Source organism: Parus major, chromosome 3 (genome assembly GCF_001522545.3).
Source record: "Parus major isolate Abel chromosome 3, Parus_major1.1, whole genome shotgun sequence".
Lineage (NCBI taxonomy): Eukaryota > Metazoa > Chordata > Aves > Passeriformes > Paridae > Parus > Parus major.
This window is the reverse complement of record NC_031770.1, coordinates 43,546,351-43,565,262: the sequence shown is the minus strand read 5'-3', so window position 1 is coordinate 43,565,262 and position 18,912 is coordinate 43,546,351. Positions and strand designations below refer to the sequence as shown.

Below are 18,912 nucleotides of genomic sequence, written 5' to 3'. Positions count from 1 at the left end.
AAGCCTTTACTCCTAACCTAAACCTGTAAACAATTATGCAATATGTTCATCCTCCTTTCAGCACCTGGGCTCTGGTAGTCAGTTTTCTAGGCAATGGGAAGAAAGAGCAGCCTCTTCTCAATTCCTGCAGATGCTTTCTACTCATGTTGGGACAAGCTATTAAATACTAACTAAATACCAAGTTTAAAGAGATTTTAAACTGCACATCTATTAAAAGAAATAATTATTCTATAATTTAAATTGAGCTCCTCAGTAGTGCTCAGGAACATATAATAAAGACCCTGTATGGGTAGGTGTAATTGGATGCAGTTGCCTTAGGAACAAATGTTCAGCATACAAAGCAGGAAGCCTGCTTAAAAGGCAAACTCAAAGACTTAAGCCTGGTAGATGAAACCTGTCTTGACTGAAGTTACTGAGAAAAGTACCGTGGGCTTGGTTGGAGCCCGAGATTCATTCCAAAAGCTTTTCTAATTCTGTCATTATTATCAACGCAGAACTAAATAACGCATTAAAAAGTGCTGTATTGCACATGCTTTTCCCAGTTTCCCTTGTACAGGAAGCTCATCACGAAGCAAGAACTATCTAGAGAGTCATAAGAGAGTTTAGGCTTATACTTTAAAGATTCTAGTTTCAGTGCCACTTCCAGTGTATTTTCATTATGTAGGCATGAGATATCGTGCCTTTAGAGAAATGTTATTGTAGGCTGCAAAAAAATTTGACATGGAGAGATAAAACACTCTGGTATACGAGTATCATTTTAAAGTAATACTAATAGCAAAGATTCCTATAAAGATACTATGCAAAAATCTTTTCATTTTGTAGAAATAAATACAGAATGCCTAATACTCTTTGTCAGAATGATTTACAGTGAGATGCAGTTTTTGCTATGCACATAGCAGCCACAGAAGGCATGAGGTATTGCTCCCAATACAAGACTGTTTCCTCTCCATGCATTTCTCTACAAAGAAATTACTCATTTGTGCTTCTATGATTTACTCCCATTTTTGTTTCCATTTGGAGAAATATTATAAAAAACAAAACCACTTCTCATTCTGGGTGAAGCAGAACACACATACAGCTCTCTACCTCTTGAAATCACTATTTGCAAAAGACATTTTCTACAGATATTAAACCACACATTACTAAGGTGTAAAGTTTGAAAGCAAGTTGTCTTTGAAACAAGAAAAGCAAATAGAGAAGTTTTTTATTAAATAAGTTGCTTATCAAATAATACTTCCCAAAGACTCTGAAGTAATTTCATGAACTGGAACTAGAGATCCAATTCCACACTGCACCCTCTAAGAGGATCTTCATAGGTCTTACAAACCAACAACCATGGGTAGGCAGTCATTTAAGAGGTCTCTGTGCATTCTTCATATATTCTCCCAAGATAACCTGGGAAACTGAAGAAACCAGGCAGGAGTCAAATATCCCCCTGAAATCCCTGAAGCCATGCACACAGTAGCTCTATTCCTTCATGTTAATTACATTCCAATTAATGTAATTTCCCAGACTGATAAAGAGGACTTTACTTCCCATATATTGGAAGAAAGTTCATGTAGCTGAATGTAGGAGTCTTGTGCTATACCTACAACAACAACTGAATGTGGGCTTATGTTCGTTTCCAAGTCAAGACCCAGCTGTCTTTCTCATGTTTATTGAAAAAACTTAAATAATTTTTGAGCTCCTGAATGCACCAGGATTCACCTTGTCTGGGCATAATCTCTGGTTTGCTTGAAACCTGAGCTCCCAAATTCAGTCCCATGGAATACACTTGTAAGGTATATAAGAAATAGCTGAAATACAAGTTCTGAAAAACAGAGGCTTCTAGCCACAACACACAATGTAGAAGTGTCAGGAAGCCAAATCTGTAAAAAAAATTAGCCTTTTTTCTCTTTTCTCATTCCTCTTGCTCAACTTGAAAGTAATCAAATCTCCTAACTTAATTAAAGACATTTTCCATGGCTCCACTGACTTTAAGGTTTTTTTTCTTGACTGCCTTTTTCTATCTTTACATTATTTTGTAATTTCTTCCCTTTAACTAGCTGCTGGTAATCAAACCTAAACATATTTATTTACCTTATAAATGTCTTGCTTCTGAAGTGAAGAAAGACCTGCAAATGAGAAATTACCAAGCCAGTAGAACACTAAATGCCATGTAGCAAAAAATCATTTCAGCAAGACTACAATGACAGAAACAATGGTTTCTGTCATCAATTTCCATTCCATTGGAAGTGCTAACTAAAACCAAAAGCAGTAGCTAGTGTCTAAGCTGAAAAAGCTTCTCTTGTCCAAAATAAATGGCTTCATGTTAATTAAATCAGTCGTAAAGTTTCCAAAAAACATTGCATGAAGTGAGCAGGAGAGACAACAGAATCATAAAGCCAAGAAGTTGTATTTCCTGTTTCACGGTGCAAATATTGCTCTGTTGATATTAATCCTGGAGCTGCATATTTCAAATGGGCAAAAATTTGCAAGCAGATAATCCCTACTGAACACCCAATGAACCAGATTGTTTGGAAAGCAGCTACTGATTGAAAAAGGAAAGACAACTCCAGGTTTTCAGGACAGGGCCATGGATGCACCGTGACCATCTTCACACAATCTCATCAACTCTGAAGGAGCAGGTCCTTACTTCACTTCCCACCTGAGCACAAACTTGTGCTCTGTTCACACAACTGCATGGATCTGGCAAAGCCAAACCAAGATATTCTGCATGAGGCAGAGTCCCCAGGCTGCCACAGGGCTACACACAGCACAACAGTGATTTTAAGGGTGGAATGGCTTGGCTTGCTCAGCTTGGACAGTGGAAAAGTGGGTCAGTTTCCACACTACTTTGGTACCTTAGCTGGTATGAAGAGATAGCAAGGAAAAACACCAAATTTTTGGTATTTCTGATGTAACAGTCAAGGGAAAAAATCCCTTTGGGTTGTCGCTATTGGATCAGTTCTGCCACAATATTCATATTGCAATGGGATTGATAGGACTCTGCACCAGTATTCAAAAATGAAAATCTGGTTGCTTGCTTTAGACATATAAGGCACTTTTCATGAATTATTTGACAGAGGCCAGATACAGTAAAAAAAAAATAAATTAATTGCAAGATTAAGGTCTTAGTATTTCACTAGAAGCCAGTTACATTCCCTTATCCTGGAGAGGCTCAAATATTCAAATTTCCCTGCCTCAGATGATTGGATTGATGAGTTAATATATCCTATTGGCTATGTGATATCACTTAGTTTTCTGAATGTGAGGTCCCCTAAATCCCAACACTGCTGGAAGAACTTTTCTCAGAAAATAACCCAACTCCTGCATTGGCCAGATACACTCATGGAAACAAAATTACATGAAAGAAAATAAGGCCCATTTGGTAAAAAAAAATGAACGTTATTAGGCCCTCAAGTTCCACAGAAAAATAGAGGTGCCTGAAACCATTCAGATGCACTTTTTTATAAGGGGAGATGACTGAGTGGAGAACAAGCTTCTCAACTTCTGAAGAAAATTAAATCGGGGATATCTTCACTGCATCCCTTCTGTCTAAGGAATACTTCATGTAGTGGTTCATAAAGAAAATATTTCTCTATGGTCTTCCATACAATCATAGCATCTTTTTTTCTCCCAAGAATATGCTGAGGGATGAAAGAACATGTGCCTAGTGAAGACAAACAGGGAATCATAAATACTCAGGGAAGTGTCTTCTACAATAAGATGTACCACGAGAAGGCAAGCTATTGCCTAGGTAGGAACATGATCTGCAGATAAATTTCTATGAACATAAGCGTTCATTTTATTACTGTTCTCAGAGTAGTCATCATTCACAAGCAACAGCAGAAAATCTATGGCTTCAGCTTCCAAAACAGCTGGCAGAACTCCACCCTCGCATTCCAAAGGATGGCACTTGCCAAAGGGCCAAAGCAGCCTTTACATAACTTTTCTATAGAATCACAGGACAATGTGGGTTGGAAAAGACCTTAAGGATCAGCTAATTCCAACTCCCTGCCACTGGCAGGGGATAGCTGCCACTATATCTGGTTGCCATCCCTCTCTTTTGGCTTATTTTATCTCAAATGGCAGAAATTGTCAGCAATTTACAGGAGGAGTATGAAACACCCACATCTCATCATATGGAAGAGAGATTATGGCACCAAAACTTATCTTGAAGAGATCCCTGACATGAGCTAGAATCTAGTAAAATTAGGTATGAAGCTAATGAGCATTGCTTCTCATTGTCCTGTTGCTTTGTGTTTCAGTAACACTCCATTAACACTACAGTACCTGATATCCTGTTAAGGACAACGCAGGCTTTGTAGTCTGATTTCAATACTATTATCTTGTGCAATTAATTGCTTTTATTAAAGAAATCATTATTTAAAGCTGCAAATATCCATCACACAGCACACTCCAGAACTATTACAGAAATTTACCCTGAGGAAGGGTCTGCAATAAAAATAGTTCCAAAAATAAGTATTCATTCATAATTCTTGATAGTTTACAAATTAAGTTTTCAAAATTAACTTGCTCTCTCATTATTCCACATCAATTCAGAGTAGTATGTGTTTTTTTAGCAACAATACATTATTACAGATTAGAAAACGTGTTATGTGTTCACATTTCTATTAAAAAAAAAATAAATAAAAAAAATGGAGAAATGCAGTTTTCCTGTGGAAGGATTCTCAAATGTCAGGTAACACTCCTCAAAACTGCTAACATGGCTCCTGACACTGCAAAGATGTACAGCTAGGTTTAGCAGTAGGTTTTTATGGTAGAGACTACACTAGTATATTCTAACACAGCAGCATTCAAAGATAACATTCATTAAGGGTATAAAAGGAATGCTGGAAATCAACAGACTCTTAATTGCTGTCCCATTAACTGTTTTGCATAAGTGGCTAAAGATGACATGTAATTAAATCTGCACTGAAAAAAACCTGAAAGCAATGAAGTAATTTGTTTAAACAGCAAACAAACAAAAAAAGATGGCTCATTTTGCAGGCAGTAATTTTTAGATTCTTCACTATGAAAACTAGATACAAAACACAAAATATTTATTCTTCTGCCTAGTTAAAAGTGGTGGTTACTTAACACTACACAATTAAAACTGTTAAGTAAACAAGTCACTAAATATTCACTAAACATTTATAATTTACTAAATATTTATTAAACAGTAAAAAAAATTCAGCAAACCAGTTTAAATGAGAATTTACTTGGCATGCCAGCAAGAAATTTAAAACTTAAAATTTGTGATTAATTAAGCTCTATTTTGTAACAGGAACCAGTTTTCCACTTAGCACAGGGCAAAAATGTCTTACCAATTTTCAAAAGCCTAAGAACCTCCATGTTTCTTCTCTATTGGAATTGTCTCAAAAAAGAAGATTCTGAAAGGCTTTTTCTTTAAATATTCACCTGGTATCTTTGCAGCTGCTCAGTATTCAGCACCTGTACTGCTCTGGCCTGCCTCAGGTGGCCAGATTGTGCAAATTCACAGTTCCAAGACCACCCAAAGAGCTAAAACCCAGGAGAGCCAATGGGATCCCTTTCAAAAGAGGAAAATATCCTTTAGTATTTGGGATACAAAGAGACTTGTGATTAGGTCTCTGAAATTCTTACAGAGACTATTTCCGGGGACAGATCTTCTCAGTCACAGTGACTACTACATAATGAGGAAATTACCTAAGAAGATTTTGAATGAGCTGTCATTTGGACATAAGTTAGGAATATCCCTGGTTCATGTAACACCACATATAGGTTTAGCTTGCAGCAGAAAACTGCAACTGACATTTGAAACAACTCTACAGTACTTTTAAATCTGCAGTGCAGTTCAGCACCATTGCTTTCCTTTGCCTGTAGGTGTTCCCGTGCTTTCTTAGGTTTTCTTTGCAACATAAAAATTCCTGATGTTAGTATTGACAAAGAAGAGTCGAAAAACATTGATTAAAAAAGGCCTCAGACACCATATAAAAATATAAAAATATTATTCTTTTTATAATAGATATATAAATAAATATATATATATATATGTAAAGCATATAGTTTTATTTATCTTCTAAGCTTCAGTGTTGACCTACAGATTGTGTGTTGTAGATGGGCTGTTGATGTATAGAGCGACCCTGGGAAGAGAGATTTGGATAGCTGCACCAAGAGACCTAGAGGTTACTCCATGTTTTCACCTGTAAAGCAGGATTCTCACATAACAGTTTGAGCTCAGAAACAGCAACATAAAAGATACCACCAAGTCTTGCATTAGTTATAAACTTAGGACATTCAGTATTTATGCATTGGAAAGCAAGAAATCAGTTTAAATTAATTGCTTACAGTTGGCCTGAAAATGGCTTTCCCCAGAGAAAATTATAGTCTTCAACTTAGGTCTTTGAACTTCTGGAGTACATCACCTCAAAAAGTAAGTTAAATTCTCCCTCGGATGCAAATACATTAAAATGGTATTTGCACAAATTTCTCTTGATTCATATCCCTGCTGGATTTGCTTTTAGCAACTGTGAAATTTCAGCATTCAGTGGCACATGAAAAGAAGATCACATGGAAGAACACTGGGGATCAGTTGGAAACACTGGTCTTTAGCTGTGTAACTGATACTCTAATATTTATAAGGGTACAGTGTTCATACATTTAATTACCTAAAACCAACACTTTTTACCTTGAAGGGCAATCAAAGTCTATAACTGGGAACAGTCTGCCCAGAGGAGTTAGGAGTACCCCATCTCTGGAAGTGTTCAAGGCCAGCCTGGATGAGGATTTGAGCCAGCTGGTCCAGTGAATGTGTCCCTGCCTATGGCAGCAGGGGGTTGAAACTAGATGACTTTTAAGGTCCCTTCTTACCCAAATTACTCTGTGGTATAATCCTATGACTGGCATAGTCAGACCATTGTGCTTTCTGAACAATCTTCAGGCTATTCAGCCAACATGTTCCAGTACGTTACTGATATTGGTGACTTAAATTCCACATTCAGAACAAGACCTAATGTGCTACACACCAGATGAGTACTGTATTGAAATTTTGTGCATTAAAATGATATGGTTTCTTTTGTTATTGCTGAAATAACTATGAAGAAACATTAAAAATATGAAAATTAATATTTAAAGTAGCAGGGAGAAGCAAAGCCAGAGAACTTATTTAGTGGACACAATCGTTCCCTTTCACCTGAACATCCTGTCTCTTAAAAGTTATCATTGGGACAATTGGAATTATTTACAAGGTCAAAGTCTCAAAGAAATATATGTTCACAAGCCATGATCCACAGACAGCAGTCAATTCCTAATAAAAAGAACTAAGAGGAATTAAAACTACATACCATTCTCTTTATTTTCTTTCTGCAGGTAGGGAAATCTCTGTCAGCACACAAAGAATGTAAGTGAATAAAAGAGGAAGACCAAGGCCCATATATAATCCTGATTTATGAAGACAGGCTAAGGATGTACAAAAGTTCCTGCTTTAAAAGAAAGACCCTAATCTTGAACAAGGACTAGAAGCAGGTGATCTGTAGGAAGAAGATTGTAAAATAGGGATAGCTGGCTCAAGCCCACGTGAATGTATTTAAAATACTAATCACATAATGACACACTGTGATATTGAATCACCAGAAAACAGGCCTAGTTAAGAGAAAAATGAATGTTTGGCAAAGGTGATAGCTTGCTTCCTGTGGAAACAAGCACCCTGCCAATTGTTCCAATCATTAAAATAGACAAGTCTTCCGTACTGACCAGGAGGACAGTCCAAGAGTTTTGTGACAACCGTATTTCAGGTCCAGGTCTAGGGAGCTGTTCTTCAAAAAATATTTAGAAAACTAATTCTAACTGACAATGCTGTGAAATGGAAACTTTGAATACGGCTGTTCACCTCCAAACTTGCCTCTGCTCTTCAACTGAAGCTCCCAGGCTTCCAGAAGCAGAAATCAGGAGAATTCACATAACCTTCATGGAAGAGAGCAGCAGAGCTAACACAGCTCTAACAACAGCTTCATCTCCATACAACAAGAAAACTGTCAATGGGATCTGCAAATCTCATGGCATTGTTTTGGGAGCTTTTTTAATTAAAGTCTTCAATCCCTGTGTTCTAACTAAAAGAAAAAAAAAATAAAAGTCAACATACCTCTTACTGACAATGAGAATTTCACAAATAATTGAGCTCTGTCACATTTGTAGCTGCATAAGGGTATAATTCTGCAATCTGACTGCATCTTATCTGTTTCTTCCCCTCTGCCTTTATATTTGAAAAATCAAATCACATTCTGCAAAATATTTCCCATGGGACACATATGAATATTTGATTAAGACTGGAGAGCAGTTAACCACACAATTAGTTACTCTGGAAATCAAAGAATTAAAAAAAATAAGAACTACCAGATTAGATCAGGGAACACTCCTCTTTCTAAAGGTTGGCAGATGTTATGGAGGGAAACACAAGAAACCCTCAAGAAAAGTCTCCTCACAGCCTAAGGAGGGGCTAATTCAAATTCTGGATAATTAAGTTTAATATTCTCTTCAATATGCTTCCCATTTTACCAGAATTCTAGATCTTGTCACTGCTATTACAATACCTTGAAATCTTCATCTTCAGAAAAAGATTACATGTTTTTTTCAACATTATTTCTTTTTCTATCAGTTTTTCATTGATGGTTTTTCAGCTTCTTTACCTGTCTACCTTTTTTCTCTTATGACATAGTAAGAAGAAAAACTCTCTAGCTCCCTAAGCAGCATGTGCCAGTACTTTACAATACTTTTGTTTCCACCTCTTTAAGGTAAACAGCAGAAACTCTTGAGGTGCTTTGCAGTTTGCCTGTACTCTTTCTCCTTGCTCATCTCAGAGCCTCCTGTAATATTTTTTGAGAGCAGATAACCATAATTACAGTATTTCACTAAATTGCTGAAGGCATCCTAACATGCAGGAACTACAGTACATTATTCCAGTTCCTAAAATCTGGTTTGCAAGTGCAGTCAAACAGCAGAGGTCTTCCCTGAGCTGCTTACAGTCCCAAAATCACCAGCCAATTTAATGTGAAAGTTGGCAGCTAATTTTAGCATTTTCAGGAAATGTGAGGCTTCTGTTTGTGATAACTGAATGACATTTATTGACATTTCAGCAAGTCACCTGGCTGGGACAGGTCTCCCTAGGGTAATGTTATGAGTCCTTTCTCATTCTGTCTAATCCACACCAGTTTGTGTCTTTAGCACATTTTCACTTCTTCCCTCTCTCTTTCCAACTAATTTATAAGGATATTACATACTGGAATTGCTACATAACCTTGAGGCATCCCAGTATGTTTCAAATCATTCTCCAAGCTAATTTTGGGGTCATGGTAACACTAGCTCAGGCTATCAGTGGTAGTTTCCCTAATGGAATTTTGCTAAAATAAAAACAACCAAATAAGCAAAAGTTTTCTCAATCTCTCAAATGATTTTATATATACATATATACAACTAAAGAGTCTAAATAAAGTACAAAAGGAATTCACATAACCTTCATGGAAGAGAGCAAAAGAGATAGATCTGGCCCTATGGGCAATTTAGTTACAATAAAAAGAATGTCACCAAGAGAGATAGACCAAATAAATCTAGATCAGACCGTATTATGGACTTATTTTCTGCAGAGCAGGTCCATTATTAATGCAGTCCATAATTATAATTACACTGCATCCAAATGTGTACAAAGATGCAAAATAAGACGACAAAAAGTAGCCAGGTTGCAATTTGAGCTTAACAAAAATAATTTTTCACAGTACTTGAGCCAAATAAATTTTCTAACTGCAAAGTCACAAGGAAAGTCCATATCCCAAAATTAGACTTCAGCCCAACTTGAAGGAGTATTCAAAGATGTTTCAAAGTGGCTGTGATAAAGTTGTCTTCCCACTTCAGATTATATACTGTATTCAGTCAGCTCTTTTGCTGATGCACATCAACATGGCTCTCCTTAAACCATGCTGTAGAGATGTATCTTTTCTTCTATGTGTCCATGTTCCTAGTAACTCAGATTTTAAATTGGCAACAAATTCACATAACCTATTATTTTTAGACATACATTTATGGAACTCAGACACTTTGTATATTTATTCCCCACCATTTTAACTCAAGTATGTAATTTTGTTATTCAGATCGAATTAGGAGAGAAAATGCAACTAGAATAGCAGGCTTAGGCTTGCTATTAACTTTTTCAGACAGAGTTATAAATTTCAACAAATAGGTTATAATTGAGGAGCCAGCATGACCTTTATTACTTCAGAAGGTTCAGCCATAGCAGCTCAGTGTGACTTCAGCTAGACTATTAGTCACTCTGTCAGATAGAACCATTAACATCCAACTCAGTCTGGCATCCACATATGATCTGATCCTTAAAACTGGCCTGAATAAGCTTTACTCTCAACAGCTCAAATCCAGGCACTGGATTGCTCTTATAGAAATACCATATTCCTAGTGAGTAAAGTAGCAAATAACGGATATTTCTGTCGTAATTGCAATCAAAGAAAAAAGTAAAAAAAAAAGGCTCTCACAGAAGAGTATTAGAATATTTATTAGTAAAGTCCTATTTTCAGGCAATCAGGAGCAGCTCGCTCTCAGAGAAAAACTGAACTAGTCCTGTGTGCTATGCATTCTTGTATCATTCTATTCCATTATTAAGCACACAGGCAAATAGATAATCCAGTAGTAAATATTTCATAAAATTTGCACTTAATACTTCGGTAAGTACAATATAAAAACAACCACTTTATCAGAGTCAGTGTTTCCAGCAAAGCAATGATTTCTGTTACAGCAGAATCCTTTTATCAACAAAAATCCCTGCAATGTTACAAATGACCTTAAGACAACCAAATTACTATTATGACTTCAATTAATTCTAAAACTTTTTAATGCATACAATTGACATAAACATGATGAAAGATGGACTAGAAATAGGGCATTACGCACAAAAAAATATTTGATATGTTATCAAACAGTTGATATGTTACAAAGACTCAAGGTAATCTTTCCTTTGTAAATCATGTATGTGAAGGAACACAGCTACACATCTCTTCATATTGTTATCATTTGAAGTTTCTTTCTCAAGTGTATGCATACGGAAGAAGCAGTTCCACTCGACATAGGAATAGACAGATCATTCAGCTCAAGTGCTGTGAAAATTTGACAGACTCCTAAAACAACGGAAACACACACTGATAACGCGTTACTTGTGGAAATGGTATGTGCATGAGCGTGCAGAGGCATTTACACAGCTGTCAAGCCACGGTAATCACCGTTGCTAAGTGTGCCTGCAACACCAAGACAAATATTTGACCTATTTTCTTAGCAGAATTTAGCTGTCATCATCCTTAGCACCACGCTCTCGTGAATCAGCCACTGCCAAAGCACTAAGCCAACACGGGCGCAGAATTCTTCGCCGAGAGTGAAGAGCTTCCTTGCACGGAGCGAGGTTTGTTCCAGCGGTAAAGCGATAGGCACCCTCAAGCCCACATCCCTCAGCCGGTTCCGGGCTGCGCCCGCTCGCCCCCGTCCTGGCAACCCCCCCCGCGCCCGTCCGTGCCGGGGACTCACGTTTGTAGCTGGCGGCCCAGGGTTGGTAGCCGTAGTAGCCGGTGATGCGAAGGATGCGCTCCTCGATGGAGGTGAGCCCCACTGACGCGCTGGTGAGGTCCTCCACGGAGCGGGACCACTTCAAGTCCTCTTTAATGGCCTCGTCCACCACCAGGTACTTGAGCTGCCGCAGCTGAGGGCTGATGTCGGACAGCCGCCGGGGGCTGACATCGGGGGACCGCCGCATGCCGCTGCGGGTCGGGAGAGGGGCGTCAGCCCGGGGCCGCGCTGCCAGCGCCGCCGCCCTCCGCCGGCCCCGGGCGAAGTTGGCTGCGGGCGGCGGGACCCCCACCGGCAGGGGAGCCGGTCCGGGCCCGCGGTGCCCACAACTTTCCTCACCGCCCTCCACCGGAGCGACCCCCGGGAGCGGGCGGCGCCGCCGGCCAGCGTGAGGTGAGGCGAGGTGAGGTGGGGCGGTGTGGGGTGTCCCCGTCCCCCCGGCCCGCCCGCCCGGCCCCGCAGGTACTCACAGCGTGCCGGCTTTGCCCCGCGCGGAGCCGTTGGGGAACTCCCGGATCCCCATGGGGAGCAGCAGCGATGGCTGGGGGGCGCCCAGGCTTCCCGGCGGGGCCAGCCGGCGGCTCTCACCGGCCGGGTAAGAGGCGGAAAGGAAGGAAAGGAGCGAGCGGGGGAGGCGGCGCCCCCGTGGCAGAGGGTCCCCGGGCTGGCGCTAGCCCCGGCGGGAAAGGCAGGCAGGGAGAGAGGCGGGCAGGGATGGAGAGACGGAGACGGGCGGGCCAGCGCTGCCGCCTGCGAGCCGCTGCCGCCTGCGGAGCGCGGAGCGCCGGCGGCGGGGGCCGGGCAGGGCAGGGCGCGCTCCGCGCCCCCCACCCCGCGCGCTCCCGCCGGCCGCCGGCAGGGGGCGCCCCCGGGGCCGCCGCCGCCACAAGCGGCCCTCGGGCGGGGCGGGGCGGGGCGGCCTCACCCTCACGGGGCGGCCTCACCTTCCCCGGGCGGCCTCAGGCCCTGGGTGCGCCCTCCGGGCCGAGCAGCCAAGCCTTTTCCACCTCTGTTCGCTAGCGACAAGCTCGGAACGGCTCGGGCAGCCCGAGCAGGGCCAGCTCTGAAGTGACCGCGGACCCCCTCTGACGAGGGCACCCACCGGGTTACCCCCGTAAGGCCGCCGAACCGGAGCCACACAGCCTTCTACCAACTCACCTTTACTGTTATCATTTTTTTTTAACACAGTTTTTTTCTAACTTGAGTGGCAAACGTGCAGTTAAGCTTAAATGAACATATGAGCATAGATGTTACCTTATACAATGAACTCATTCACAAAGAAATAAGATTAAAATCTGATAGTAGATTCTTGGGCAAAATTTGGTCACATAGATGTAGAGACAGTTGAAATCAAAGAGTGTTTTGTATATATGTGTCCATATATATTTGGAGGGGGGAAAAGTCAAGTCCAAGGAGAAAAGGTTGTTACCTTTCACCACTGCACTGTCTCAGTTTACTTGGAACATTAAACCACCGAGGTATCAAATGTGGAAGTGAGCTGGATCAGTTAAATGCAACCTTTCACTGTCACTGAAGGGAACATTACAGCATCACTGCACCATTACCAGAAAGGGAAGGTTAAAAAAAAAAATAAAAAAAAAATCCAGCAGACAAAAATCAAACTGATCATCACACAGTTTTTTAAACAAAAAAAAAAAAAAGTTTTTTTTTAAACAAAAAAAAACCCCACTTTCTTTTTTTTTGTTTAAAAATCAAACTAATCTTAAACACACATGTACTGAATAAAGCACTAACTTTATTTTATTTCCTCTCCAACCCCTATTTTGAGTCTGTGAAGGGGGAAAATGTTTGCTGCAGAGGAAGTCATTTCCAAAATCCACTACAGGTGAACAGCAGTGGTCTAACAGTGCAAATACAGAGTAAATTGTGCAGGTGTTTGATGCCACCCACCAGCAATGACAGAACTCCTTGCAGGCTACACAGATCAAGGCAGAAGGATGATTTGCTTCAAAATGAGGGGATAAAAACACAATGCTCACTAAATCTAAGGATACTGATCACTGTCTTGATTTAAGTCTCTTTAGGGCAGGAATGGTGATAACAGACGTGAATGGGATTAATCATTTCAGTCAGGCCTCCAAAGGCCATCACTGGACCAGCATTGTTCAGTATGCACAATCCATGCTCTCTCTGACTTCAAGTGGTGGACAAGGATAGGATTCATTCTGAGAATTTCCCATAATACTGCATGTATCTAGTGTAAAATTCCTCCATAATTATAGGTCCAGAAATAAAACAATCTCAGAGCCAGCAAAGGTTCCAATAAGGAAGCAATCCTAATGTTGTTGACCAGCCAATAGTGACTGACACCTGCTGAGTACTCATCTGCCTCTTGGCATGAGCTGCTGCAAACAGCAGAGGCTGGTTCAGCCCTGCTAGAAATTTCACCTCCATCACTGCTGTGTTTAGCTGCCCATCTCCCATAGCACTAGAAAGCACAGAAGTATAGATATGGAAGTCAGATACCCTATTACACACATATCCACTTTAATATGCCACAACCATCTTATTCTTCTATCCAATAAATTTTTTTTTCAGCTGTTTTTATTCCTCCCCAGCTGCTGTCATTCCAAGGTGTAAATGAAATGATGAGTGGGTGTTTCTCCTCTCACGCACGTAAGTGACTTTGGACAGCTTGGGTGGCAGCACTGACAAACTTGAAGTGAGCATGCACCTTGTGAGAGAGGAAAATAATGCCTGGGAGGGAACATCTGAAAGTTCACTGAAACACTTAATAAAGATGACATTTCAAAATTGCAGTAAGATGCAACAGCAACATCTACCAACAGCTACCTCTTAGGAACTTACCAAACCTTGCTGTAAATGATGTTTCTTCTTTTAAAATAGCAGTTTTTTGGAGACATGCAAGCAAAAATTCTCATGTGTATTATTTTACTTATGTTCAAGCATTGTAGCTAAAACTGAAACATTACAATATGGCATTGGACATTAAAGCATAAAGTATGGGATTCCACATGACTTGGAATTTGTAGGTTTATGGATCTGTTTAAGTTTTTGAATAAAAGGAGAAGAAAATATGTAGTATTCTAGCAGTTCTACAAAGTGTAAGAAAAAAAAAATTGCTAAGCAGAATGTATCTACTTTAAGAATAGCGGGCAAAATAGCATGCAACACCAAGCTGGAGTCACTAGAAACAGCTTTTCTGAACCTCTTACTAGTGAGAGTTTATTACTTTAGTAAAACACCTGAAATCATTCAAACACAGGCGAGTTAGGAAACTATTTTTTTAAAAGGCAGAGCTCTCTAGCAAGGGAACAGTAAGTAATTATTCTAGAGTGTTCCGCCTTATTCAGTCCTCTTAGATACTCCTCTTTATGTTTTTCCAGACAACATGAAATTATATGCTTGACTGATATTTAGCTCTTAAAAGGCACAGCCATTAAGATATATTAGCATTATGTTGTCTAGTGTGTGATGCCATATCAAAGGAAAAGATAATTTAAACTGTATTTATTTTCACCTCCCATCAATACTAGCTTGCCAGAAGATTCTCTTGGATAGAGCTTTGTATTTATCAAAATACTACTCATTTAATGAGAAAGGTAAGTGCATTTTTTATTATTTCTCCCAACCCCCTCCCCAAGATAGAAGTTTTACATTTAAAAGTTTCTGTGACATACTAGACTAAGATAGCAACACTGTTTCATTGGGCAACAAATCACTACTGCATAAACAACAGCATGAGGCTGATGTGTTTCTTCTTTCCCAGTTCATAAAAATTAGCCTTAGGACCTGAGTTTTCAGACAACTTAACTCCCTCCTTAAGCAAGGAGAGATTTAAGCAAGTGCCCTTCTCACCAAATATTCTGCATTTAATGCATAGTCCTGCTTCTTAGTATTTTTATGTTTAGCACTGAAAGTAAAAGCCCAAGACTTTAATCAGATGTTCCTGCCCCAAGGGCTGTTGGGTGTTGGACAGAACTACAATATCCTTTATAAAAGTCCTATATAATATATGGAAATGCTATATGGCAAAGCTATTAATTTTCTCCAGCTGGGGTCAAATTTGACATCCACATGAATATAATGCTGCTGCATAGCCCAAATTACTCCAGCTCTATCCATGGGACTAATTGTAGCATGTTCATATTGAATAGGAATGCAACTTTGAGCATAATTCATTTCACATACAAAATATTTTGAATCAGCAACAACAACAACAAAAAAGCAGAAACTGTCTAGTCCATCCTAGATATTTGCTTGCATTCATGTTTTAAAATATTTAGCACCATCTTGAAATGGTTGAAATAAACCCAGAGAACCAAGAAAAACTGATACAGCAGCAGAGAATGGCCAAATGAAGACTGAATGAGAAGCAAAAGTTAGCCTGACCACCTCTGACAGAATCACCCTTGCTCTCTCAAGTAGATAAACCAACACTGTGCTTGAGAGAGCAGTCAGATGAATTTAAGACAAGTGGGAGCAAATTTTTCACATGAGCTCTCACATTACTCTGATCCCCCTGCAATGCATGGCAAAACCAAATCAGCATCAGAATTTTTGTCATGACACCTTGCTGAAAGCAACTGGAAAGCTCTGGAAATCACAATCAAGCTGCCTGTTATAGTTAGGAAGATCCATACAGGGTTAGTGTCCCAGTTCCTTGGAGGTATGTCGCTTTTTAGAAAGCTGATTTTAATCTGCTACTTTGAAGTGGTTGAATATAAAGTGTTCACTTTGTTTCTTTGACAGACACAGTGGAAAATATAAGTCCTTTATATCTGGAATGTAAAATAGACCTATTTTTTGTTTTGATATCCATTGTTAGATGAGAAGTGCAGAAAAAAATTAGGACAACTCATCATGTCTTAGTGGCGTATGTGCCCTGCCAGTGCCTCTCTTCCCAGTTCAAATCAAACATGCAAAGAGCAGAAAAATAGTAACATTTCATTTCTCGAGCAAGAGCCCCAAAAGGACTGTGGGAGTTGTTAATGAGAGAATATAGACCAGACCCGTTCAATACCCCTTACCTTGAGAAATGCCAGAAGCTTCAATATCAAAGTCCATTGGTGTATTATATAGCCTTGATATCCCTTCGTGTTCTGCCATTTCATGTTATTTGTGCTAGAAATAATGGGCTACAAAACTGATGTTAAGGAAATACAAAAGATACTGGTACTGTAAGTTTTCTGTATTTAGCTGTGCATGACTCCTAGTTCACCCTTGTTCCACAAGTTTGCTGAGAGGAGAGCCAAACAACCAGGGAATAAGGAAGAGGGGGAAAGATAAAGGAAAGAGAATTAAGGACTCCAGAAGGAGCATGAAAGAAAACTTTTATTGGGTTTGTGCTCAGGGTAGGAAGTTGCTTTAGTGACCTAGAGGACAATATTCATGTTATGTTTAAAGTTGCTTATCTGGAAGTTGTGCTAGTCCCAAGCAAAACCTGATAGTTCTCACCCTTCAGATAAACTTATGCATTGATAAACTTTCTAGTTTTGAAGGTGTTTTTAAAGTTGAAATTTTTTTTATTAAAAAATGTGTCACTAGCCTTGGATGGCACAGATTTCTCAGCAGGAAAGATTTCTGAAGAGAAAGGAACACTTGGAAACTGATTTGACAGGCAATTTTTACTGTATAAAATTAATAGCAGCTGTTTGATGCCGCACATGTGTGTGAAGCATTAAAAAACACACAGATGAATTTTTGATCTGGAAGCACAGAAGATCAAAAAAAGCATTACGCTCTTGCCATATGGTTCCAAACTGTGGAGCAAAGCCACTTACTTCCATCTATGCATTTTAAGTCCTATTTGTAAGTTAACCATACTTATTTTTCCAGACCTGGAATTAACTTTGGAAGCTACTGTAACTATTCTGTTACACAATTCAGACCTCATTTCTCCCCACGATATGCAAAAAGGTGTCCTTTCTTCACCTTTGTCACCTACAACGGATAGATTTCATCATGTAATGGATAAAGACTGTATCTCACTACACTTTTCTTCCAGATGTTTTTTGAAATCAAAAGACTTAATTAGAAAAAGTAAATCTGTTAAGAGTATAAATTGTTAGTGAGAGCAAAAGTAAGAGCCAGGGGCAGACAATTTACTATGCAGGTCCCTCCTGCAGATTGCAACACCCCTGTACACTACATACCCACAGAGAGGCAGACATTAGCACTGCTGTGAGCCTTAAGGCTGCACTGCTTCTTAGTGGAAAATGATATAGCATTAAAAATGAGTTCTTTCATTTTGTATTTCCTTAGTAGATTTTTTTATTGTGGTGATAAATTTGGAACAATGAGATTATTTGATTAAACTTTCTCAGTCACTGCTGAATGGACTACCCTGCTTGTAGAATTAATAAAAAGGCCAAGACACCTCATTAACATGCTTGGTATTGAGCTGGATTGGCAGCGGCGCAGCTTAATCCTGCCAAAGGCCATTTGCTGAAGAAAGTCAGAAAGCTTTTAAATCATATTCTTAAAGGTTGAGTCAGGAGAAAATGACCTTGCAGAAGATGTAGAACAGAACTGTCCAGACTTCCCTCCTGCCCATTCATACTAGAGCTGCTTACTGCACAGAACAATATGTTAAATAGTATGGTTTCTCCATATGCAATTCAATGCATCAGGCTTTGTTTTGCTGTGCATGCTGATTGGAAAGCTAGATACAAAACCTTAGTTTTGAAAAAGCTACATATGCCAATGTCCTCTAGCAGGTTTTTTGTGTTTTAGATGTTCTTTTTCTCTTTTTTGGTAACTGGAAGTATGCTAGCATCACTTGATGGTCTAAAGGTAAATTTTAATTTACAAGAATTGATACAGACGCACTATACCTCTTTAACTATTGCCTCACAGTCTGTATAAGCAAATCCAGCTCAGAAAGACACAGATAAAGTGGATGAAAAGTATGTGTACATAATCGTGCCTATCAAAACATCACAAAGATCAAGATTAATGACATCAATGTTGTTTAAAATCTTTCATCTCTGGCATAATGCCTATAGAAAGTTTTATTGTCAAGTAAATTACTTTATAATTCTAATACACAACAGCCTATAAAACAGATTTCAACCTTCTGTTTTGGAAACACTGCTTAGATTATTTACTTAAATATGTAAAGTGAATGACCCATGACATTCAATGTTAAATTCAATGTTGAAACATTCCTTACCTCTGGTCACCTAGATGGAAATAGATTTTTTTCTGTGTAGACACAAGCAACTGCATTTCTCAACAGAAGCACACTAGCTTCAAGTCATTAAAATTTATGGCAAAGTTATCCTCTAAGCTCAATTAACCTACTTTATACTGCTGAAACTTCACCAGCATAGGGCTGCTTCCAGTGTCTAG

General features: G+C 39.5%; 1 protein-coding gene across 1 annotated transcript in view; it reads right to left on the bottom strand.

Annotated features, from left to right (window-relative positions):
• SLC35F3 (solute carrier family 35 member F3) overlaps positions 1-12,316 on the bottom strand; it is a 163,915-nt gene extending 151,599 nt beyond the window's left edge. Inside the window, exons 1-2 of the mRNA XM_015621114.2 lie at positions 12,048-12,316; positions 11,539-11,768 (exon numbers count right to left, since the gene is read on the bottom strand). Coding sequence (XP_015476600.1) covers positions 11,539-11,768; positions 12,048-12,100 — 283 coding nt within the window. The 5' untranslated portion in view covers positions 12,101-12,316. The remainder of the gene's footprint in view (positions 1-11,538; positions 11,769-12,047) is intronic.
• Between the last annotated feature and the right edge of the window lie 6,596 nt (positions 12,317-18,912).